Genomic DNA, 26,071 nt, shown 5'->3' on the forward strand with positions numbered 1-26,071 from the left:
CCTGCTTCAAGACAACTCTTTAAAAAGAGCAGGTTCAGGATGGAAGTATAAACTGTAACATCCCAAGGTGTGTTCTCTCTGCAACCCTATATTAAACTTATCAGGAAAGACAGGCTAGGGCTATTGCTTTTGACCTTGTCATCAGCCCCAGCATCTAGTACAGTGGTTCTCAACCGTGGCTGCACATTAGAATCACCTGGGAATCTTTTTAAAATCAGGGTGATCTCCAGACTGAGGACCTGCTCCCAGCGGACTCTGAAATGCACCTGATCAAGATCCGCCCCTGCAGCCAGTGCCGGAGACAGGATCATTCACCCTATTGCTCCGAAAGGGAAACTGAGGCTGCGGGCGGTAGACCCAGCCGCTCAGATCTGACTCCAAATCCCGCGGTCTTTGCCGTCACGCGCACCGACACCACGACAACTTGCGGCTGTGGGCACCGGCGCCTGCGGTTGCCAAAGGTTTTCATGGACCCCTTTCTCTTCACCAACCATCGCAGCCGGAAACAAGGCGCCTGTCCCGGCAGAAACACGGGCGATGAACCCGGCGGCGGCCGGAGCAAGAGGAGACCCTCCCAGAGCGTCAGGCACGGGCACTCGGAGGCGGCGACACTGAGCGGAGCGGAGCGCCCGGCGGTGGGAAGGAGCCGCCACGCGGGGACGTGCCGGGAGGCGCGAAGAGAGTTGCAAGCAGAGGGGACAGCAAATACTCAGCTCCTTTTGCATCCACCGCCTCGTTTGATCTTCCCCCAAACTTTGGGAGGGGACATCTTAGCCAAATCCGCCAGTTTACAGACGAGGGAGCTGAGGCCCGGAAAGATGAAGGAATTTACGGCGTCTGTCTGAATTCGAACCCAACGCTCTGCAACACGCCATGCCAGGCTCTGTCCAGCCCGCATTCCGCCCCGCCACCTCCCTCCCTCCCATACCCTGACCTTAACTCGGCACGTGCTGGCCCCTGCCCCCCTCCCCCGCCCCCCACCTTGTCCCACTTAGCCCTGCGAGGGGAAGGCGGACTGGGGGGCTTCGCAGGGCCCGCGGGGAGCCGCGCCCAGCTAGGGGCCCGGGTTAGAGACCCGCCTCGTCCGGCCTTCGGGACCCGCCGTGCGCCCCGCCCCTTCCGCGCGGGCCGGCGCTGCCTCTGTCCATGGTCAAAGCACCCGGGTAATCCGCCTTTCTCTTCCGCCCGCCGAGCCCCATTCATATTCTAATCACAGCGCGGCCGGCCCGCGAACGGCCACTTCATCGGGCCGCGGAGGCGCAGCCCGCCCCCTTCCCCACTTCCACTTCCAGCCCCCAGCCCCTCGCCCCCTCTTCCCGCACTTTAAACCCAGCCGAGGAGGGGGTCCCTGGGAAAAGCGCGTCCCCACTTGGCCGCCTGGGCTTCTCACAAACTTCGCTGCTGGCGGGAGGTTTGGGGGGGGGGGGGGGTGGAGGAGGCGGGGGGAGGGCGGGAGGCCGGAGGGAGGGGCTGAGACACAGACCGACTGACAGACAGAGTTACGGGAAGAGGCGGGGAGGGGGTGTCAGAGTGACCAAGGGGGATAGAGACAGAGGGACAGAGTCCTAGGGAGAGACAAAGAGACGTGGGGGCAGGGGCTGGACAGAAAGGCAGCCAAAAACAGGCGAAATAGAGGGACACAGAGGACGAGAGAGAGAGAGAGAGAGAGAGAGAGAGAGAGAGAGAGAGAGAGAGGAGACAGAGTGAAGAAGACAGTTCTAGAGGAAGACAAAGTTCTGGAGGAGTCAGCCCCTCGCACCCTCTCTGCTAAGCGGTCTTCCCACCGCCCAGGTTGGGGGATGGGGTCTTAGGGCTGTAGTTCTCCTCCCCCGGTGCCCCCTCAGCGCTCTGTCCTCCACGCGTGTCCGCGAACCCGCGCGGAAGAATCAAGACATACCTCCTCCCGCATTCCCAGGACCCCCCACTTAAATCCAACCCGGGATCAAACTGCGGGGGGGGGGGGGCACAAGAGGAGACGGAAAGGAGCGGGGCCCACTCGTGGCCACGTAGGCGACTCCCCAGGCTCCCCGGAGTCCCCTGCCGCCGCCACCCCCACGCCTGCGCCTCGCCTGGCCGGGTCGGGGAGGGTGGGAAGGGGAGAGGGGGCCACATCTAAGCCAATTTTGATTTCGCCTATAATGAGTGCCGGGCGAAGGCTGGAGAAGGCCTCTGGAACTTTAAATAAGAAAAACGTTGCTAATGCTATAATAGAAGGGGGAAGTCGGAGGGCTGGGATTGCGTCGCTCCGAGCCCCCCTTTTCGGAGGCGGCTTTTCTTATTCAAAACAGGCCCACAATGGGCTTCACAGTGCGCCTCGCCACGGCCCCATCTGACGAGCGGCCATTCATCAGGCCGGCTGGCCTATCAATGACATTGCTCCCATCGGGGCTCCTATAAAATGATGCTTTTTCCCATGAAACATCCGCAAACATTTTGACGGGTTTGGCTTTGCCCGGCTGGATTTCTGCGTGTCTCCTCGCTCGCTGGCTTTCTCTCTCCCCCTTCTCCGTGCTCTCCTCTCTCTCTCTCTCTCTCTCTCTCTCTCTCTCTCTCCTTCTCTTCTTTCTCTTTTCTTTCTTCTTTCTCTTTCTTTTTCTTCTCCCCTTTATCCTTTTCACTTTCCACTCTCTGCGTTCTCTCGCTCCTTCTCCCCTTCTCACTCCCTTCCTCCCTGGGCGGCTCTAGCACAGGGGATCCCCAAACATCAGGACTTTTGGGGGGCGCCTGTGCTGTCCATGGGAAGAGCATGCATTGTGGGTTACTGGAGGAACCCGACATGGATTCCACAGGTTAGTCCTACTGGTGGGGGTTGGGGGGAGACATTGGGAGGAAAAGAGAGGGAGAGGGGAAACTTCAGAAAGAGTTGCAAAAAGTTCAGAAAGGTCAACTTGACAGTGGAACCCCAGGAGATAACGGAAAGCGTGTAGAAGTTTTCAGTCCAGCACGATGCGTGCAAGTGTGTGTGCAAATGTGTGAGTGTGTATGCACGCGCGCACGCGCCGAGGAGCGCGCTTTCTCTTGCTCGGGACACAAAGTTACGTAAAGATTCGCTGGCTCGTGGCGAGCTCGAGGTGCCACTTGCAGAAACTTTGCGAGCGGACTGCCCCTTCCGGGCGCGGTTCCTCCCCCAGGTGGGGGCTCCGGAATAGCGGTGCGCTCTGGGCTGGTGGCGAGGGCCTGGTAGCCGAGCGGAACGCCCCGGAGGCGGAGGCGGAGTAGGGCTACGGCTTCGCACAGCGCCTGGGAGGTGGGGACCGAGGCTCCGGCTGGCGGAGACCCGCCGCTGGAGGGAGTGGCGACCGGCGAACCCGGTGGTCCTGGGGAATCGCGCCCGGTTGGGCGGTGGGAGCTCTAGGCCGTCCCAGGTCGGCTGTAGCCTCCCTGCGGGGAAGGGGCACCCACCGAAGCGCAGCGGTTGTGACTCTGCTGGAGGGAGGGCAGGACGCAGCGCAGCCTGCGAGGCCTGGCAGCGGGGTCTGCCAACTGCTCGGCACGTTGGCGGCTGTGGCTGTTAGTTTTGGGGTCGCGGCGGTCTGTAAAAACCGAGGAAGCCAAAGAATCTCTTCCAACGAAAAAGCCGGGCGCTTCTGTTCTTTCTCCAGCAGAGCCTTCGCCACCTCCCATTTCTAGCGCCTTTAAAGAGCCGCCGAACTTCTAAACCTGAATGATGCTCCCTACGTCCCTTCCAGGTGGAAGAAGTTCAGCCCCTTCCCTGGCCGCAGTCTGCTCCTACCCGGACTCCGCGGGATTTCTTAGGCAGATAGGAACCGGGCGGTGAGGGCAGCTGGGGCGGAGGCAGCAGCTTGAGGCCAGACTTGGGAGGATGCGCGGCGCAACAAGTGCCTCCCAGCGTCCGCCACCCCCTAACACGCGCGCGACCCGGTCTTCCCCGAGCAAGTCACCACCACGCGGATGCTTCCCACCTCCAGCCCAATGGGTGTGGGGAGGTGTAGGGGTCGTCCGGCATCGCCCCAGATGGTCTATCTTTGTCCCTGGAGACAGATTTCCAGGGACCAAAGGCTCCTGCCGAGGCCCTGGTGGCCAGGACACCCACCCCCTTTGGCCAGGGCGATCTTCGGTTTTCCAGGAGAGTTGTCTCTCTCTGATTCCCAAGAGCCAAGTTCCTCTTCCATGGCGCTCCCCCGAGTGGGTGTGGACCCCCAGGGAGTGGGGACAGGCTGAGCTCCGCAGTCCTCCTTACTGGATGCGATGACAAACCCAGGCAAGGAGAGGCATCTCCTGCTGCGGGCACCGGCTGCTGGCAGAGGCGGGCTCTGCTGGGTTCTCTCCGCCGGCGGCAACGAAGGTGCCCAGAGAGGGAAAGAGGTCCTCCCTCCACACTGTCACGTCCCGTGCTTTCTCCTCTGCGCACCTTCTGAGCACCCCGACTTGAGAGGTGACGATCCTCGAAGGAAATGAAATTAAACTCATGTCTGCACTGTATTTGCAAGGGGCCCACGGAGAAACTCGGGGTCTCCCGGCACCGACTCCCGCCATGGCCCAGCAGGAGTGTCAGTCGCCCCTTCCGCGTGCCTGGAGCGCTTCCCTGCGTTCCTGGGGCGATGGAAACCTTCCGGTTTCTGCCTTCCCCGCAGCTGATGGCCGTGGGACACCTGGTCACTTGACCTCAATTGCAAACACCCCAAATGGGGAGACTGAAGTCTTTCCCCACCCACTCTCCTCTCCCTTTCGAACAACGGGGACGTCTAGGTCGTTTTCCTAAACTCACAACCCAGAGGCTTGGCAAATAGGAGCGTGAAGAAATGACACGAGGCGCCCCAGGTGACACTTCACTCGGGCTTGCACCACCGAGGACCAGGGCAGGGCGGCGTGGCGGGGTCCGGCCCAAGAGCCTTCCCTCGCCTCCCTTCCAGAGAACTTAATCCAATTAGCCCTTCTTGTGAGCCTCCCTTGTTATGTAAAGGTCCTTGCTGCCCGGACGACGGAGAGGGGCGCTCCCCGGAGCAGTTCGATTCTGCTCCTTTCCCAGCAGATCGCGCGCGACCAGAACCACGAGCATCACTATTGTCATTTCCTTCCGAAAGGGCTCCAGCGGCCGTTTCGCAGGAGTGCGGGGGCCACGTCGGGAGCGTCCAGGATCAGAGGGGCGGGCGAGCCGGGCCTCCGTCCTCTCTTCTTACAAGGAAAATCCCCGCCAAGTGCCTCGGGCCGGGGAGGACAATTTTGCAGGGGCCGGGCTCTCGTGGTGGCCCCGGGGCCACTTCAGCGTGACCTCGGGAAACGCGCCCCTTTGTTCCGCGCACCGAGCCGGTAATATATGCCTCCAGTTTTCCCAAAATACTCCACAAGTGGGGGGCTCACACAATGGCGCCGTCGGGGGAGGCCGGACAGCCGGCGCGCGCCTCCGGGGCCTGCAGCGAGCGAGCCGCGGAGCGCGGCAAGGAGGGACCCCCTCCCCGGAGGCCGGCCTCGCGGCCGAACCGGGCCGGCGGCGCAGGCCAGGGGCGCGTGCGTGCGTGCGTGAGGCCGTCGGCGCGCCGTGCGGCCCGTGCGCCCTTTGCCGCGGGGGCGGCGCAGGTCTCCCCGGCCGCGCCGCGACCCCCGCGGCACCGTCTTGGCCCACCCTGAGCGCGCCGGCCGCCGGTGTTTCTGGCCTGCGGGTCCAATCCAGGCTGCCCTGCCCAGGCGAGCGTCGCTCGGTTCCTGAAGGTATCCGAAAATTCGAGAACGAAGAGGGAGAGGAGGTGGAATTTTAGGTCACGCAGAACTGGTGCGAACTGGGCCGGGGCCAGGGCGCTCGCCTACGCAACAGAAGGGTTGTTGCTCGGTACACGGGACGGCGCCGTAGCGAGGGGCACTGCGGAGCCGGCGCTGGAACCTTTGGCCTGTACCCGCCTTCTGGCCCCGTCTCCGGAGTCCAGAGCTGGGGCGGCCAAAGTTCCCCTGGAGCCGGATTTGAGCCCCGCGGGCCGCGCCGGCGGGAAGGCGCGCTGCTTCGCAGGTGCCGGCGCAGCACCGGGCCCGACCTGGCCCCGTGGGCCCTCAGGGCAGGACACGCGGTGGCTGTGCGCGAGGCCCACGGGGCAGTCAGAGCCCGGTAAGGACGGGGCCCTTGCCTCTTCCATTCTCTCCCAGCTCGGCCCTAGGCAAGGAGCCGCTTTCTCCGCCCTGGAGACCAGGTCTGTGGGGGTTAAGGGGCCAGGGTGTCGGCTTTGCTCTCGCGCCCCAATGAGATAGTCTCTCCCTTCACACGTGTGTGTGGCCGGCGATGGGGGGCATGCGCGCCCCCACCCTCGCCACCTGCCAAGCGCCCGCGTCTGGGTTTGGCAGCGGGGTCCAGTGAGGGTCCCCAGGCCCCGTGGCTGCAGCCTTCACCAGCGCGACACAGCGCGCAGGCCGGGCCAGGGAGCCCCGCACGCGACTCCCCGCGGCTGCGCTCTCCTACCCGGCCTGCGGGACCCGGAGACCCGGAAAAGTTTGCCGGGGCCGCCCGGCCGCTAGGCCCTGGGATTTCCATAGCCGCGCCCTCCCCCTCCCCAGTGCGTTGCCATGGAGACTGTTGGAAGTTGGTGGCAGAAAACAGACCCGGCGCAAAGCAAAATATTATGAGTGCAGTTGGGGTGACTTCAGCGGGGCGGGGGGCCGGAGGGCAGGAGCGGGAGCCAACGGCAGAGGCCGACAACAAAGGGCCGAGTGCAGGAGAGAGGAGTTTGCAGGGGCCTCCCCGCAGCTCCGTGAGAGCGGACCGTCCAGCTTCCCAGAGGCGCCGAGGTCTCTCATTTCTCTCCTGCAGCTACACCTTTTTCTCACCCGCCTGCACCCCCACCCTCCTCTCCGGGTTCTCTTCCAGGCACTCTCCCCATCTGAGCTTAGAGGCCCGCTGGCCAGTGCGCCCGCTGCCCCCCGGGAGCCACAGGCTCGCCACTGTGAAAGGTTCTGGCTTTTCTTCCCCACGACCTGTGGATCACCCAGGGTGAATTTCTCACCCCCTTCTCCAACCGGATCTCAAAGCGTGAAGAGATAGGATAAGGCAGGAAAATCTTGGAGGGTCTGGCTTTTTCTGTCCTTTGTACAGTGGGAAAAGCTGAGTTGTAATCCCACTCAAAACCACTTGCAGTGTTCCTTCAGGCACATCTAGCCTTTCCAAGATTAATTTTCCTTGCCTGTAAAATGAAGGGGGGGGGGGGGGGGGGACAGCTGACAGGCTGGGATTCTCCACAAGTTAAACATACCCCTCTTTACTGTAGAATCCAGGAAGCACGTGTGTGCTGGTTGCCACTGTCTGACCTGTGATCCACTACACAATTAGTGAATCTCTCGCCAAACTAATAATAAGCGAAAATGTTTTTAAAAGTTATTTAGGAGTTTAGGAATCAAGAACCTCGGATAACCATTTTCAAAGGTCCATTATTTCCGTTCTCAGGGACACCTGAGGCACGTCCCTTAAGTCTTTGGTCAACTCCTTGCATCCCAAAGGAACTTACTGTAAGACACTAGATTTTATGGGGCTGTGTGCAACATCAGTTTAGGAAACACTGAAATGCCTGTGGATGATGGTCAGCATCACAGAACCACACAGATGTTGGAGAGAATAAACACTGGCCAGTGTGACAAAACGTTGCCGTCAAAGAAACACTACTCTCTACCCTCGCTCCCCCCCAACCCCCTTGCTTGAACTTTTAGAACGAGGTGAGGCTGTTGTCACAGAGCCACCCCTCCTGGTGATCATTTGAGCAGGTAGCAGGTGACCCCTTCCCTTCTGCCCTCGGCTGGAAATGAATGGATTGGATTTGGTGATCATGATGGCTGTGGTCTCTCTAGACGTCTACCGCTCAGTTATGTGGCTGTGTCCATGCATGTCTTCTGGCATATATGTGAATTCTGCCTGGTACTTTGTTTATAAAGTAGTTTTGTGGTCATTGATCCTCACAAGTGCTCCACAAGAGAGGCATTACTGTGACCTGCGTCCAGAACAGGGTTTGTCTTCCACCTCCAACATTGTAAGGTGGTGATTCTAAGTCAGGTTCTGTTTCTGTTTGCCATGGTGTCGTTGCCAGAAGGGCTGAGAAGGTATAAAATGGTGCATCACAAGTTGGGATACCAGGTCTCTGCTTGCATAGAGCCCTGCGAGCCTGCCTACCCCACATGTCCGACAGGTCCCTGGGGACACTCTTCCTCTGTCCCTGCTGGGTTCCAGGGACCAGTGGATGGAAAACGTGGGAGAAGTCCCTGATGTTGTTCTCATTCCTGTCACTCTATTTTATGTCTTTGCAATTTTGTTAAGGTCTAGGGGACCCAGAATGAACCCAAGACAGATTATTTGGAAGTGCTCGGTAAAAGTTAAAAACTTCTTTGGGCAAATTTAACAGGTTTTATTCAGTCTTTCTCCCTGAGCACCTGTTGGTGGCAGACCTGAGGGATGAACAAGGCCATGGCTCCTGCCTTCAAGGACTTTAGAATGTGTTTGATGAGAGAAGATGAGGACACACTGAGGGTGATGAGCACTCCCAGGACGTAAAAACAGCCCCCTTGGAGCCTAGAAGAAAGGGTGCTCTCACTTGTCGAGTACCCACCCACCAGTAGTCAGCCCGGAACAGGCACTTTTTCACACGTGGGTCATTTAAGCCTTACCACAGTTCTGCGTTGTCGTTTTCTAGAGTGAAAGAGGGTCTGGACCTTGCCTGGGGTCACAGTATGTGGCAGAGCTGGTTGGGAGACCAGACTCGGGAGGCGTGTTTCCTTGCCCCACCCAACATACTTCATCTGGGCACTGCTGGATCATGTGGGCAGGGCTGGGCCATGGCTCTGACCTCGAGGTGGATTTGAGTCCCACTTGGTGAGAAGGGGGATGTATGGATGAGAGTGGAGAGGCACGGAATGTTGTCATCTCTGGGCTCCTGAGAAAACCGCTGGGAAGGAGTCATGTGATTCTGCATTTGAAGAGGATTTTAAATGATGGCCTTAATCGGAGGCAGTGCATCAGAATGGTCGAATATAGATTTTGGACAAATTTAGCTTGCCTCATTCATTAATTCATTAATTCAAGGAAACTGTATGTCTCCTATGTGCCCAGCACTCTGCTAGATGTTGGGCTTAACAAAAATGCCATCTCTTCCTCTGGAGCATAAATTCTAGAGAGACAAACAAGAAAAAGAGATAATTTCAGAGCACGTGAAGAAAATAAACGCTACCTGGAGTAATGAAGAGAGAGCCCGGTGATGGGGAGGTGGCTGCCTTTCATAGGGTGCCCTTTGCCACGTAAAGCTGTGTGCCCTTGTTCTGGAAGCTTAATAACTGCTGAGCCTCAATTTTCTTAGGAAACTGATACAACCGTCTAATAGGGCTGTTGAGCATGAAATGTGAAAGTGTTAATAGAGCCCTGACCGGTTTGGCTCAGTGGATAGAGTGTTGGCCTGCGGACTCAAGGGCATGTACCTTGGTTGCAGGCACATACCCAGTGTGGAGTGTGCAGGAGGCAGCTGACCGATGTTTCTCTCTCATCGATGTTTCTGACTCTCTATCCCTCTCCCTTCCTCTCTGTAAAAAAAAAAAAATCAATAAAATATATTAAAAAAAGAAAGAAAGTGCTAATAGATACCATATCTTCAATACTTACTCTATGTCTTCACTTTGCTAATAAGCATTTTTTATTTAAATACCTTATTTATATGATGCTCACCTCAATCCTATAAAGAAGGAACTGTTGTTCATCACAGTTTAAATGAGCTAAAGGCAGAAATGAAAGCCAGTGAGGTGTTCGGTGAGTTTTGGGCTCCTGTGGCCGGGCCGGCAAAACATACCTTGATGGTATGGGAAATAAGATCAACCTCAATGGCATGTGCCTAATTTTCCCAGGGCAGAATGCAAATGAGAAATCTAGTTTTTCTTAAAATCAATGTTTATTAAATGCTTTTCATGGACTAGGCAAGTATTCAGTGCATTATTAGTTATATTTTAATATATATGTATGGGTGCTATTATTATCTATTCCATTTTTTTGTGTGTTAATCCTCATCTGAGGATATTTTTCCTTTGATTTTTAGAGAGAGTGGAAGGGAGTGGTGGCGGGAGAGAGAAGTATCAATGTGAGAAAGACACATAGATTGGTTGCTTCCTACATAGGGACCAAACCTGCAACCAAAGTACATGCCCTTGACAGGAATCGAACCTGGGACCCTTCAGTCCTTGGGCTGATGGTCTATCCACTGAAAAAACCCAGCTGGGCTATCTACTCCATTTTCTGGAATGGGAAACTGAGGAATATAAAAGCTATCCATGAAGGGGGTAAGTGGCCTAACCCATGGGAGATCTATACGCTTAGTCACAAGGCTATATACTGGTTCCCTCTTTTCTGGTTTAGTAATGGAGAAGGTAGGGAAAGGGATGTTCAATAAAGCATACACCATTCTAGCAAAAGCAAAGGACTTGCTGTTTTCTCCGGATAAAAAGGTGTTAGGGTAGTTCTTTAAACTGTGGAGACAAAATTTTAAATTATTGTTGGCAAAGATAGGGATATAAAGCATTTGTATCTGTATTACAGATGTGAATGTGCTGTCATCTTTGGGATTCATGTGAAGTTCAGTTAACATTTGATTCATTTGAACTGTAGTGCACATTTGCTTAGTCTCTAAGGATGTCTCACATACAGACACCTCAGTAAGAACAAACTAATGAAGCAAAAGCGTGAGGTGATAATACATGTAGCTGTTAGGTAATTTAACAAACAGTATGTTGCAGCTAGAAGCCATTCACAAATATGTGTTAACATGACTTCAGATGAATGTGGTGGGACTTAATAAATGAGCTTTGCCATAGAACAGACCAAGGTTTCAATCCCAAATCAGTCACTGTCTAGCTGTGTGACCCACGGCAAATGACCTAACTTCTTTAAGCCTCGTTTTCCTTCTTTGTAAAACGTCCACTCCTTACTTTCTTAGGTTGGTTTAGAGATTATAATGAGATTGTGTATGTTCAGTTAAGCCCGGCTCACTCTGAAATTGCTCAGTAAATGGTAGATTTTATTTTTACTAATAATTATTACCTGGTGTTTCTAGGCCTCACCCTAGGTGTCTAGTCAGGAAAGAGGGTTAAGTATCCTGAAAAAAAAAAAAAAAAAGAAAAAGAGAAAGAAAGAAAGAAACCTGAAAAAAAATACTAGCCTGTTTCCACACATCTAGATGTTTTCTGTATTAGGAAGGCATCATCCCAGTTCGAATGTCAAGAGAAATTATTCTTTTCTAAAGTGTTTAGACTGAGGGATTAATTTCATATCTCAGCCTTTTGCGTGAAGAAGGCATTCGATGTGCTCCTGTTGGCCATGATTTCATCTTTGTGTTTAAGGAAGTGGAAAATGTGTCCTTGTAGAGGCAGCACCTTCTAACTGGAATTTGAATCCCGGAGGAGAGTTCCATAGATCACTCAGAGGACATATGTTGCACACCTTGGACAGAGGCCCCTCCACGACTCTGGGGGCCCTCCCAATTCCAGAATGTGGTACCCCCCCCCCCCATACTTATAAGCATCACTGGGTTAAAGACTGAAGCATTCATTTTACACTTGATGTTCAGGAAATGGAAAACCCAGTTTCACGTGAACCGGTCTCTGAAACTCCTTTTAGGATGCAAAGAAAGTATCTAGTTCCTTTGTATTTCTTGCATATTTTTAATGCAACAAATGTCCATTTGTTCTGTTTCTGTCTTTCTAATTTGATTTTTTACCTACATGTAGTTTTTGAGTTTTTGAAATGTTAACAGCTTCCTTTGAGAGAGAGAGAGAGCGCATAAAAAGCAGAAAAGAATTAAATTCAATCATTGTTTTCCATTGCATATGGTCCAGATTTAGGCAACGAGGGCTGGATTGACCTGTGCCAGGAGATCATGTGGTTTCAGGGTGTCATATCCGATAAGCAGAGCAAAATTACTTTAAAATATACATATACAGTTTCTATTTTTGTGGTTGCTTAATCTTCAGTAAAATGTAAAAGCATAATCTGTTGCTGAGCAGTCAGTAATTCTTAGTTGACAGGTGAACTTGGAGCTGTTGTGTTTATATTGTTGCGGTTGTCTTGTCGGAATTTAAAGGGATAATAAGAAAGCCTTTGAAAAGCCTGCAGCCCGGTGAAGGTTGGTTAGCGCTCTGTGTCCTGAGTGTTTCCCGACTACCCAACTGTGCTGAAGGTCAGCGTGGTTTAGGCGCAACCTAAGGGAGGTTGCTGCATTTAGCAGATTTGTATTTACTCGGAACAGACAGTTAGCACTTCATAAGCACTGATCCCCTGAATCCATCCTGTGGAGTGAATGCACCATCCGGCAACTCAGTGAACTGCTGGAGAACTAGAGTTTGAACTGTCATTTGAATAACCTAAAAAGCGATGAGTGCCCTGGCTGGTGTGCTCAGTGGTTAGCACACCAGGTTCAATTCCTGGTCCCAGTTGCCCTATCCAGGCCTGTGCAGGAGGCAGCCAATTGACGTGTCTTTTTCACATCGATGTTTCTCTCTCTCCTTCTCCCTTTCTCCCTTCCGCTCTATCTTAAAAATCAATGGAAAAATATCCTCAGGTGAGGATTAACAACACTGAAAATAAAATAAAATTAGTGAATAGCGATTGGTAATTATACCTCCAGCATCTCCTTTTTTGAGGCACAAGTGCATTTTATGTTTGTTTTGGCTCTTATGAGTGCCATGAAATCATCTCAAGCTAATATTGGACTTTTGAAGAAGGAAGTATTTCTTTGAAGATTGCAGTTCCAGAATTCATAATTTAAAAAAATGAGCATGAGTGATTTTTTTTGAAGTTCCACTTCATCTTTTTCTGAATGATTAGTCTAAGTTTGGGATGCTGATACCTGTAACGTATTTATACTTTGTGTACCAACTCTAAATACTCATGGGTAGGTCAAGTTGCTATTGAAATCATTAGGATTTTATAAAGTTTCAGAACCGGGACCACGACACAAATGCAAACCTATTTCTGGTGGAATTGTGATTACTTTCAACATTTGCTGTGTTTTCTGTGCAGTGTCAGTTCTACCGCTGATAACACAGCTTGAGTGGGGGAAGGCTCTGGGAGCCTCTGTAAGTTCTTCGAGCCACCCAAAACAAAATCAGCTAATTTTGTATCACCCGTACGTGACTACTAAAAAGGCTAAAATTTCTGTTTCTAGGAGTTTTATTTCTTTTATTGGATGACTTCTTTAAAAAGCAAAACCGTTTGCCCCTAAGCGTTATGTGACATCATAGGAAATAAATAACGTGGGCTGAGAAAGCCCTGGGAGTTGACAAGGAAGAACGGCTCCGTCAGAACATGACAACTTCGACGCTGTGGAGAGATTTCTACAGCGCTGCGTGGTGGTTGTGAGAGGGCCTTTGGTCTGCATGCACTTTTATTTTCAATTCAGTGGGCAGAGGTTTTGAGGTCGCTGTGGTTGGGTAGGGGAGCTTTTCAGAAATGCCAGGCTTTTAGAAAAAAAAACCACCGCTTTTCTTCTCATCAAGGCTCCGTTTTAAAGTTTGAAAACTTTGCTGTGATTAGAAGAATGAATTATTTCTCAGCTTCGTTGGGGTTTCCTCCGTGTGCCCAGGCTGCCGGGCATCCACCGCACAGGGCACCGCCGGGGGAGCGTGGGGAGCGGGAGAGCTGCCTGCCCAGGCCTGGACCCGCACGCACGAGGCGTGGGACCCACACAGGGGCTGGGGGAGCCAGAGCACAGCCCAGAAAGCATGAAGGGCAGTGGGGTCCAGAGGGATCCAAGAAATGAGGAACCTATGAAAAGGATTCCCTGTGGATCCTTTTTTATTCATAGTTTTTCTTTGTATTGAAAGATATTTTCAAAAAGAAAAAAGAAACATCAAAACTGTATAATCGTAGATAATTCCTATTTCATTTTTCAATTATAGTTGGCATTCAATATTTTTTATATTAGTTTCAGGTGTACAGCATCGTGTTTAGACAATCATAAACTTTACACATTGAGCCCCCTGATATTTCCAGTACCCACCTGACACCATACACAGTTATTACAATATTATTGACTATATTCCCTAGGCCAGTGATGGCGAACCTTTTGAGCTCGGCGTGTCAGCATTTTGAAAAACCCTAACTTAACTCTGGTGCCGTGTCACATATAGAAATTTTTTGATATTTGCAACCATAGTAAAACAAAGACTTATATTTTTGATATTTATTTTATATGTTTAAATGCCATTTAACAAAGAAAAATCAACCAAAAAAAAATGAGTTTGCATGTCACCTCTGACACGCGTGTCATAGGTTCGCCATCACTGCCCTAGGCTGTACTTTACATCCCTATGACTGTTTTTTAACTACCAATTTGTATTTCTTAATCCCTTCACCTTTTTTACCCAATCCCCCAATCTCCCCTCCATTTGCTAACCATCAGTCTGTTCTATGTAGATAAATAGATCATTTTTGAGATGGAAGGAAGGGAAAATAGCAAGGAAGGAAGAGACCCAGGGAGGATGGGACAAAAGGAGAAAACAACATTGAAATCATTTTTGGTAATTACTGGCAGGCTGACTTAATGCGTTATTTTCGAAAGTATTACTTAAAAAAAAAAATAAAGTGACTCCCTTTTTCAATTGAGTAGTGGAGTCATGAAATTTATAATCTTTTCCAGGCACTGCGCTACATGCTAAAGCGTGTCTTACCCCATTTCATTCTCATGCTGAGTCTATGGCATTATTGCCCCCATTTTACAGATGAGGAAACTGAGATTCAGAGAGCCCAATTAACATGTCCAGGCCAGACGGCTGGTGTCAAACCAGGATTTGAACACATTACTCTGATTTCGAAGCCAGGTTGCCTACTTGCCCGCTAAAGCCAAGAGCTGGAAGGAAGACCTCAGAGATGTCCTTCCTCGCTCACCTGCTCTACCGATAAAGGTGTTTAGGAGGTCTGGTGATCCCTGATCCTGGTGGGAGACGGCAGCTCACACTGCAGGTCTTTGGAACACACTGCCCCGAGGTGACCTTGGCAGCAGGCTGCTGACCGAGGACGCCCATGGGTGCTCCTTCCTGCCGGGGAGCCTCATGTAATGTGTGCCTTTCATCTCGAATCATTCTCAGAGCTTCTGAGCTCAGCCTGGCACCACCGCTGGGTAGTGTTCTGCCACCCCCACCAGTTACTGGCAGATTTGACATCTTACACACATTATCAAGGGCTTCATATCTGTTTATTTACAGATATGATTCTTCTAATAGGCTCAACTTAAAAACCTTGGTGTTAAAATAGCAGTGCCTTCCATTTGCACAGCATGCTAGTTTGCAATCACTGATTCAATCATTAATAGCAGGGAGTTTGCCGTCATTGAATCATTAACAGATGCGGCATCCCATAGGTTTGGTGAGAATTGGCTTTGCATGCAGCGGTTCTCAACCTGTGGGTCGCAACCCCTTTGGGGGTTGAACGACCCTTTCACAGGGATCGCCTAAGACCACCCTGCATATCAGATATTTACATTACGATTCATAACAGTAGCAACATTACAGTTATGAAGTAGCAACGAAAATAATTTTATGGTTACAGTTCCAACATGAGGAACTGTATTTAAAGGGCCAGAAGGTTGAGAACCACTGGGCTAGAGGTTTGAATGAACTCAGCAAGTTAGGTAACCTCTCCAAGCCTAAGTTTGTCAGTGAAGTGGGGCCACATATAGTGCCCACCTTGTAGGCAGGGTATTGTGAGAATTAAGTGAAGTGATTCATGTAAAGGGATCAGCCCATGGCCATGGCACGTTGTCCAAGCTCCGTAAACAGAAGGTGCTATGAGAGCCACTAGCTTCTCCTGGTGCTGCCCTAGTAGCTTCCGGGACCTACTGTCTCCCTGCCCCCATGGACCACAGAGAAGAAAACAATACGTATACAACACTTCTGCTGTGCTCAGTCTTTTTTAAATTTTATTTTTTAATTAGAGTTTACATACAATATTCTTTTGTATTAGTTTCAGGTGTACATCATAGTGTTAAACAATTGTATATTTCACAAAGTGATCGCCCCTATATATATATATATATATATATATTTTTTTTTTTGGTTAATCCTCACTCGAGGATATTTTCCCACTGATCTTTTAGAGAGAGTGGAAGAGAGAGTGAAAAACAGAGAGAAACATTGATGTGAGAGAAACACATCGATTGATTGCCTCTCGCACGCAACCGATCAGGGCCTGGGCTGGGGAGGAGCCTGCCTGCAACCACAGTACATGGTTCATAGGCCAATGCTCTATCCACTGAGCTGAACTGGCTAGGCGCCCCAATCTTTCAAGTACAAAATCTTACCATTTGCAACAGCATGAATGGACCTAGAGGGTATTATGCTAAGTAAGATAAGTCAGAGAAAGACAATTATCATATGATTTCACTTATATGTGGAATTAGAGGACAAAATAAATGAACAAACAAAATAGAAACAAACTCAGAGATACAGTGAACGAACAAGTGGTTGCCAGAGGGGTGGGGGTGGGAGGGTGTGTTAAAAGGTAAAGAGATTAAGAAGTACAATTTGGTAGTTAAAATAGTCACAGGGATGTCAAGTACAGCACAGGGAATATCGTCGATAATATCGTGCTCAGTCTCTGCAGTTCGTGACCTCATGAACCTGTCTGCTAGGTGGGATCAGTGCCACTTTATACTCAGTGAAAATGCCCTGCAGTGGGATTGAGTCATATGCACTGTTTCATATTAACGAGTGAGCATCTAAACTGAGGTTTGTTATGGCAACAACACTGATCGAGCTTCCTTTCACCCAGGCCCGTGGTCGGCAAACCGTGGCTCTCGAGCCACATGCGGCTCCTCCACAAAACACCACGTGCGGGCGCACACGTACAGTGTGATTGAAACTTCGTGGCCCATGCGCAGAAGTCAGTGTTTTGTAGAAGAGCCGGTATTTTGTGGAAGAGCCACACCCAAGGGGCCAAAGAGCCGAATGTGGTTCGTGAGCCGCGGCCCGCCAAGCCGCAGTTTGCCTATCACTGACCCAGGCCATCTCCACACCAGCTGCAAATGTGTCGTCAGAAGGGCGGGGCGGGTGGTGTGCCTCCCTCGTAGGGTCTGACTGTCCTGAGCTGCCTCCCGTGGCACCCATGCACGTGGGCCTGAAGGGCCTGTACTGTCCGTCCTCCTTTTGTGTGTTTACTTAACGTGTCTTCCTTTGTGTCTCCAGATTCCCACCCGTATCTTTACTCTCTGGGCTCAGTGCAGAGCACCCACTAGAGTGTCTTGCACAAGTCAGTGGTCCATGAATATTGACTTGATACAAATCACTCCATCCTCATATCATGAAGGATGCTGAAACTCGGCTTGCTTTTGGGGAAGCCTGGCTCAAGGTTTCATGAAACAAGTACTTCATAATTAACTGCAGATGAACTGACACTCTTTTGAGACTGCTGAGTGCCAGGCATGGTGCTTCACTCATTCCTTCTTTCCCCTCCCTTTTCTCCATCCTTTCCTTCTCGTCTCATTGGTCTTCTCTTTGTGCCCAGCACCATCCACAGGCAGGGAATGGTGGGTGAATAAGGTACAGTCAGCTCTCAAGGAGCTTAAATTATTTCTCCTAATCCTCATAACAACCCATGGGGTAGATTCTTAAAGTACTATATAGGGAGGAAATTGAGGCCCTTGAGGTTAAGTAATTTTACCCAGGGTTGCAGAGCCGATGAGTCACTTGTAAGGAGAGGATTAGAAAGCGTGTCCTCCTGGTTTCCAGGGCCACTCCACCAAGAGACCCGAGAGTCAAACTGAATGACTGATGACAGGGAAGGGACTAACATGGGATGCTTTGGGGTGGGCATGATATAAAGATTACAAAGCCGGGAATTATAGTGCTTATCATGTAAGCACACCCTCTGCCTTATTCTCTGAATTCTCATACAAATTCCATGAGGCGCTGTATTACTCCCCCCATGTTGCAGATGAAAAAAACAGGCTCATGGAGGTTGAGTCACTCGCCCAAGGTCATACAGCGAGGAGGTCAGACTTGAACCTGGCAGCTGAGCTCCAGAGTGCGTGCTGTTGACTGCCGCAGTGTGATTAAAACCAAGTGCCCCTGTCATAAGCGGGCACCTGGGAGTCATCGCGGTGCCACGTATGTAGACCCTGCTCAGTGCCGGGCACTGTGCGAAGTGCTTTCCATGCCTCTGTCTCTGAAGCCTGGAGCCACTAAGATGAGATGGGCAGATTATCACCATCCACCTTCTACATGAGGGGACCCTGAGGTTCAGAGTCTTGGCCTGAAGTCATTCAACCAGGAAGTGCTAAGGCAGGAATTCTGACCACACACGCACAGCTACTTTACTAGACCCACATGCTTCTGTTCATTCTCCTAGATATTCTCAGGAAATGGTTCAAAAGAGAAAACATGATATGCACCCAGTTGTTCATTGAAATGTTATAAAAAATAGGAGCATTAGTTCAGTGGGTCACTGGGCAACTTGTAAACAATAATAAGTGTGAAAGACATGCCACATAGGACAAATCTGCACCATGGCATGTTAAAGGGCATGGCAATGGCATGTTTGCTGGGGTTACAGTTCACACATGTGCACAAGTAGTTCACATGTTATGAGGGTGGGCTTGTGGGTGAATGTTTTCTTTTTAACATTTTAAAATATAATTTCTATGATAACTTAGCATAAGAAAGAAAAAAGGAGAAGGCCATCTTGGGATTTATTTTAAAAGTTCAGGCTAGTTTGAAGTCTGTTTGGGAAAGAGGGTAAAAAAAAACACAGCAACCTAGGAAAGAAGTGATGTCAAGAACCGAATAATATCAGATGCTGTGCACAGTGCGTAACCTTGGCTCCAGTAGCCGTTTCAGATTTTTATGTTTTAATAATAATGTAATGATAGAGAAACAAAAAGTCCACTGACATTTGAAAGTGGTGGGTATGCCCCCCTCAAGTCAAGGGAAATGAAATTTTTACAGTCTGGTTATGCAACTATGTACATTAATCTGATGCTCCTAGGAAGATTTTCAGAGCAGAGATCTGCTTTTACATTGAATTTATCTTCGACAGGAGATGGCACTGAATACCTTAGCATTGACTTCCTCTAGTCTGCAGGGACTGTGGTGAGCTCATGATCTGTGAACTGATGGCTTTGGTGTACCCTCAGGGTTCACTCGCTAATTCTTGTATACTGCAAATGATGATGCCAGAACGAAGCTCCTAGCCTATTATAGAGTTTTATATATTGCGTTTTCTAAAGTGAGACAGGGCAGTAACATTACTGAGCACCTGTTGTGTGTTTGGTATTATGTTAGACACAGCTTCGTACTCACAGTGAGACTTCCAGGCATATATAATCATGGGTGTTATAGTGTACATAATGGTTAGGTGAGAGTCAGAGTCAAATCCTGTCTCAGCTGCTTCCCGCTGTGTGATCTTGGGCAGGTCATTGCTGTGCTGATGCTGTTGGTGAAGATGACGGTGCTGGCATTGGGAGGCCACATTCTAGGAGATGTCATTATTGTCACCTTGGACTCACCTGCATTGTGCGTGATTGAGACTCCAGCTGATGAGGAAGAGACACAGGGCCACTGGCCACTGGCTGGGGCAGTGAGGACACTTAGCCAGAAAGAGGGCAGGGTTGTCGTCTTTTTTCAGTCAGGCCTTTCTTTCTCCATCTGTAATAGGGGTGGGGAACATTCCGCCAGCGGGCTGTATAAGGCCCTCAAGACCATTTGGTCTGGCCCTGCCAAGGCATTGGGGTGAGTTAATGAAATGTTTGACCAAATATAGCAGGCTAATTTTTAGTCGAGAATTTTGTATGGCCCGAGAGTGATGTTATAAATACCCAAGTGGCCCTTGGCAGGGAAAAGGCTCCCCGCTCCTGCTCCAAGCCTTAGTTAGAATCTTGCAGTGGCCTCCTTTTGCGTAGGACCAGTAAGTCCTGGGCTTTGCCTGGGTCAGTCCTGGTTTACACATGTGGTCCTGGCAGAATTATTAATACTGTCAACCTCAGAAGTGTCAGGCTTGGATGGTGAGTGACATGGTCTCCTGCTTCCCTTTCTCCTCCCTCCAAAGTTGCATTTAGCAGCAGCAGATGGAGCTGCCCACACAGCTCTTGTGCTTATGCCACACACCAGTAAAAACATTCAGAGATTCCCAACCTCCCCCTGAATAAACCTCAGACTCCTTGACCCAGTCCCGAACACAGAGGCAGGGCTCCTACATGTGCACGCCCCATAGCGTCTCACGGAGTGCTCCTCCAACAGGCTGGTCTCGAACACGTGTGAATTACTGCCTGAATGAATGTGTGTGTTCACACTCAGGATGCTTGTCAGTTTCCGGACCAGACTGCATCATTCTTCCACCAGCTGCAGGGCCTTTGCACTGCTGGTCCTTCTGCCAGGAACACCCCTCCCTCCATCTCCCCTCCTGCCCTCCCTCCCTCCCTCCCTGGGTGGCAGCATCATGCCTTCTCATTCTTACTGCTACTTCCTCTGAGAAGATTCCCTGGCTCTCGCAGATTAGGACAGGCCTCCCTTTCCCTCGCCCGTGGCTCTCTGGGTAATGGCACCTCTCCGTGTGTGATTATGTAATAGCCGGCTCCCACCCTAAAGTCTAACCTTCCATGAAGACAGAACCTGTGCCCTCTTGTTGACTGCTGTGTCCCTGCTGTGTAAGTAGCCCAGTGCCTGGCACATGGTACTCCATAGTGGTTGATAAACAAGTAGTGGGATGAATGAATGTAAACACCCCAGGAGGCAACCCTTTCTGAGCCAGTGGAGTTCGTATCACCTGTTTAAAGCCCTTCGGTAGCTTCTTAGCACCCTTGGGATAAGTGCCATGTTCTTACTATGGCCAGGAAGGCCCTACACAGTTGGGGCCATTCCTAACTTCCTGGCCTCATTTCCTACTGCTCGCCCCTCCTGCCCCTCCTCTGCCATTCTGCCTCCCACCTCCAGGCCCACTCCCACCTCAGGCCTTTGTACTTGCTCTGACATCATCTCACCGGAGAGGCTTTCAGTGTCCCCACCACCAACACACCACCCCATCCCTGTCTGTCCCATGCCATGGCTTTGTCTGTCTGCCCTACAGAATCTAAGCTCCCTGAGAGCAGGGACCTAGCCTGCCATGTTCATCACTTAGTCCCCAGAGCAGACAGTTGACGCCCAATCCATATTTGGTGGGCAAAGGAAAGGATGAAAGCAGGGACAGGAGCGGGGACTGCCCCTTGGAGGCAGGGCAGGGGCCCCTTCCTGGAACCCAGCGGCCTCTGGGGCAGGGCCTCTGGTGTCGCCATGACAACCCACTGACCTGAGTTCTCCCCAGGAGAGGCCACAGCTGCCCACCTCCTGGGCCCAGACTTTCCATCCGTGTCGTGTGTCACCACCGTGGGGAGAGAGGAAAAGGGGCTGGGAGAGAATGATCAAGAGGAAAGCACAGCCTGGTGCCGGGGGAGACGGAAGCAGGCCACACTGGGGTGGCTCCACTGGTAACAACCAGGGCCCGAGGTGGGTGGGGGAGGGGGGGCATGGGGCCTGGTCCTCCCTGGTGGCTTTGAGTGTGGCACGTCAACTCTTTTATGTGGCATTTCTCAAGCTGTGAGTTCCTAAAATAGGCCCAGCACAGCCCGAAAGACTGTTGATAGCAGGAATCTGAATAATGCCTTCTATTAAAACCGGGTGACACTTTCTAAGTCAGGCAGCGTTTCTGCAGGTATTGCATAAGTCAAGAACTCCCCGTTCTCACCCAGTTGCTCAGAAACAGAGCTAGTCGTGCTACTCCCTCATGGCTGGAAACTCACGCCTGCTCCCAGCTGCCTGCAGGCTCTGGGCCTGGCCGGTGAGGCCTTGGCGATCCGCTCCCAACCAACCCTCCCAACCAACCGTCCCACCTGTCGCCCACCACTCCGTGGGTCCCCAATCAGTGAACTCCTCACCTTTCCCAGAACCCACTTGGTGCCTTTGCCACTGACGGCAGCCCCCTTGTCCAAAATGCCCTTCTTGCCTCCTTGGTCCGGCAGATGCCGAATCCTTTAAGGACCCCTTGCGAAGCAGCCGGGCCAAGCGGGAAGCTCCCTCCTGTGCCCCACAGCCCCTCATGGTCATAACTGACGTGCTCCTGGTCCCTGCCAGCCTCTGGAGCAGTGTGCCAGGGGAGTGCCAACCAGCTTTGGAGGCAGACAGACCTGACCCAGCTCGGCCACCAACTAGCGGGGAGAGGGGGGCTTCACCAGGCCTCTCTGAGTCTGTTTCCGCCTCACAGACCAAGTTTAAGGCGCTGTTGCTGGGAGGAGGAGATGAGGCATGTGAAGCAGGGTGACTGGTGTGGGGAGGATGCTCAGTAAACGCTCGACATCACCCCCGCTGTCTGTCCCTGTTGCTCAGCTGGGGGCCCCGGTGGACAGACACCACGCTTCCCTCATCTCTCCATGGCCCCCAGAGCCAAGCGAGGCGCTTCCCCTGTGTTATTTTAATCTTTGGAAATCCTGGAAGCAGGGCCTTAGGAAGGTTCAAGAACCATCCCTACGTTACATTGCTGGTACATGGCAGGGCTGGGATTTGAAATCCAACTGTTCTCACTCCAGTTGTTCTAACTCCAAAGCCCATGTTCTTCCCTGCCTGCCTCTGTCTTCTCTGTCATCTGTGCTGCCCCAACTCCGTCACTCCACACCCGCCCCGGGCCTTCTTGCCATTCCTTAAACGGTTACACAGGATCCCTCCTTGGGCCTGTATGGTCCCCACTCTCTGACCCTTTGAAGACCTTTCCCCTCAATGCACTGTCTCCAGTGATGTGTTTTTTTCCTCCGAGGCATCCTGGGGGGAAGGAGTGGGTAGGGAAATCTGTCCACCCTTCTCTGTTCCTTCACCTACTTTGTCCAATCATCACCCCAGCTCTGTGCCTGTCACCGTTCCCTGCTCTTGGGGAAGAAAGCACTCAACAGGATAGGCAAGGTTGTTAGAGCTTACATTTTTAAGGTGGAGACAATATATACTTAAAAAGAATACAGAAACATACAAGATATTTTCAGGTCCCGAGAGCCTGGTCCTCCAGGGGTATCTTGCTATCATATATTGGCTTCCAGTTAAATAGCATTTGTCTGTCCACCTCTTCTGTTGGAACTTTACACTGAAGGTACTTGATGAGGATTTGCAAAATGGATGGATGGATGGATGGATGGATGATCTGAGGGAACAATTGGTCTGTGCCCAGTGTGGGGCAGCAAGAAGCAGCGGCATAGGCTGTGGAGATGGAAGGTCTGGGTTTGAATTCTGAGCCTAAGCCTCCTGCATGACGTTGGTTCTACACCCCCGTTTCCTTCTCTGTAAAGTGGGATGAGGTCCCACCTCATGAGGTGGCTGTGAGGCTCTGATCAGGTTCTGTATGTCACGGGCTCTGTGACCATCAAGGACGACCTGCCTTTGGAGAACCATCCCAGCCGGCTCCTCCTGCCAGACCAATGCCTGTGGGCGAAGCCCTGCTTCCTGGTGGTGATTTTTTCCTGTTGTTGCGAAGGGAACCAAGCCTCCTACAAAACCCGATAACCATGTATGGCTCTGTTCAACCTCATTGTGTGAACTTGAGGAAGTCACTTCAAGTTGGGGTTTCCAAATCTTTGATCCAAAATGGGAGACATGAAGAACTCCCTCCGAGGAGCATGGTGAGACTCCTTGAAAAGTGAACACCCACAAGGCATCATCGCGTCCTGCTTCCTGCTTCCTGCCTGTGGCCTCGGAGGAGTCAAGGGAAGGGGTGCTTTGCAGCCCCGGAGCCTACACTCACAGCCGTCAGTAAATCCCGTTGGCGCTCAGAACAGGCTCGGTCCTGGTGAAAAGGTCAGATGATTTTTATGGATCTAGAACAATGGTTCTCAACCTTCCTAATGCCGAGACCCTTTAATACAGTTCCTCATGTTGTGGTGACCCCCAATTATAAAATTTTTGTTGCTACTTCATAACTGTAATTTTGCTACTGTTATGAATCATAATGTAAATATCTGATATGCAGGATGTATTTTCATTGTTACAAATTGAACATAATTAAAGCATAGTGATTAATCACAAAAACAATATGTAATTATATATGTATTTTCAGATGGTATTAGGCGACCCCTGTGAAAGGGTCGTTTGACCCCCAGGTTGAGAACCGCTGATCTAGAATGAGGCAGCTGGGAGCAGGGAGTCATCTGAGTGTGAACTGAGCTCTCCTCCTGCATCTCCGAACACAGTGCCTCTATTCCGGCATCGATCACAGTCTGCCTTGTGTTCAAACTTTTACTTCAAGCCTCAGTTTTCACCTCTAAAAACAGAGCTATTAAAGCCACATAACATTGTTCTGAGGTTTAATTTAAACCAGATATGTGAAAATATCTTGTGTAGTACCTGGCACACGTAGGAACTTAGTGTTGCTTTTCGAAAAAGTAATGCATTCAACAACATATTTATTCTGCAACATCTGTGGGGCCAGGCGCAGGGCCAGCCACTGGTATAAGGTAGTGAACAAAAACAGCAGAATCTTTGCACTCATGAGCTTGGGGAGTAGCGTCTGCTTCGCTTCCTAGAGGGCAGAACCCCACTTATTCATGTCTACATCACTCACAGCTTCTTGTATCTAGAAGGCACAAAATATATGGTTTTTGAATTTTGTTTGCTTTGTTTAGAAAATTGCCTTTGGCTTTGGCCTGGCCACAATGGCTCAGTGGTTGAGCATAAACCTATGAACCAGGAGGTCATGGCTTGATTCTGGGTCAGGACACATGCCTGGATTGCAGGCTAAATCCCCAGTGTGGGGGGGGGGGGGGGGCGGGGGGAGGCGGGGCATGCAGGAGGCAGCCGATTGATGATTCTCTCTCATCAATGTTTCTATTTCTCTCCCTTTCTCTCTGAAATCAATAAAAATATATTTTAAAAAAAAAGAAGATCGCCTTGTATGTAGTGTACTTTTTCATGCCTATGTGGTAAGGAAGAAAATGGTTAGAAAGTCCTGTAGATAAGTAGACATATTGATCTATATGTTGTACATTCTTTGATATCACATGTATCAGTAACATAACATTTTTTGAGGCCAGGTTACAGGGAAAACTTTCTACCAGGCACTGGTGGAGAGTCAAAAGAAATAGGATAAAGTGGACTCCATTCTAAAGATGTTTCAGTTCTAAACTGAAGAGCCTGCTATGTATAACAAAGGCTGGCAAAGAAAAACATAAATGCGTTTAGCAAAAGTTGTTATGTCTAAGAGTTTTAGCAAAAGTTCTGATGCAGGGCAGACTGTAACCGGCGCTGCCATGTTGGCACTGTGATCTGGAGACAGTATGGGGCGCGGGTGACGGAGGGCCTGGTGCACACAGGGAGAGAGCACTGTGGTTAGGACCCAAGGGTGAATGCTGGTCCTGCCTCTGACGAGCTGGGTGACTGTGGACAAGCCACCTGGTCTTTCTGAGCCTTCGTTTCCTCGTCTCTAAAATGTGTATCTTACTAGCACCTGCCCCAAAGGGTTGTTATGAGGATTACATATGATGGTGATGTAATGCATTTGCCTAATGCTTGGCCCACAGGGCCTCAATATATGGTGGCCTTTATTGTTAAATCCTATAATTATAAATAAATAAGACAGATGAACACAGTGTGTTATTAGAAGTTCTATATGAATGTCATCTGGCTGAGTAATTCTTGATCTTTGCAAGACCAAAATCCATTGTTAATAGCTTTAAAGTTTACTTCTGGTGACCTAAATAGGGGCCTTCCAGTCATATGGAGCAACCTGACCAATGGGACACGAGTTGCAGATGCCACTGTCGGTCCTATGAGGGAAGAAGACAGAGGTCAAAGAGCAGTTGTGGCTGCAAGGCCATGGCCTGTTGGGATATTTCGGAGTGTCGCCCCATGCACTCTGGAATGCAGGGCCTTTGAATGCTCTGAGAACTCCAGACAGGTCCCCAGAACAACAGTGATGGTTCTGCCATTCTGGGCACCATCTGGACCCTCCAGGAGTCCATCCTGGGTGCTTGTTCAAGTGGACATTTATTAACTAGAAGACAGCCAGAAGCAGGTGAATTGGGTGGCAAAGAAGTGAGAACAGCTTCTTCCACGAAAGAGCTGAAGCAGGCAGGATACTTTGACTGGAAAAAAGGAGACAAGATGGCTATCTTCCTAT

General features: G+C 50.8%; 1 protein-coding gene across 2 annotated transcripts in view; it reads left to right on the forward strand.

Annotated features, from left to right (window-relative positions):
* Window positions 1–2,422: 2,422 nt before the first annotated feature.
* Window positions 2,423–26,071, forward strand: part of RFX4 (regulatory factor X4) — a 130,752-nt gene continuing 107,103 nt past the window's right edge. The window contains exon 1 of one of the 2 annotated variants that reach the window (XM_070410970.1): window positions 2,423–2,793. In XM_070410970.1, coding sequence (XP_070267071.1) covers window positions 2,736–2,793 — 58 coding nt within the window. In that variant the 5' untranslated portion in view covers window positions 2,423–2,735. The remainder of the gene's footprint in view (window positions 2,794–26,071) is intronic. The other variant, XM_070410971.1, reaches the window with a different exon arrangement.

This window comes from Myotis yumanensis, unplaced genomic scaffold (assembly GCF_028538775.1).
Source record: "Myotis yumanensis isolate MYYU_CA2020_CCGP unplaced genomic scaffold, mMyoYum1.0.hap1 SCAF_3, whole genome shotgun sequence".
NCBI classification, from domain to species: Eukaryota; Metazoa; Chordata; class Mammalia; order Chiroptera; family Vespertilionidae; genus Myotis; species Myotis yumanensis.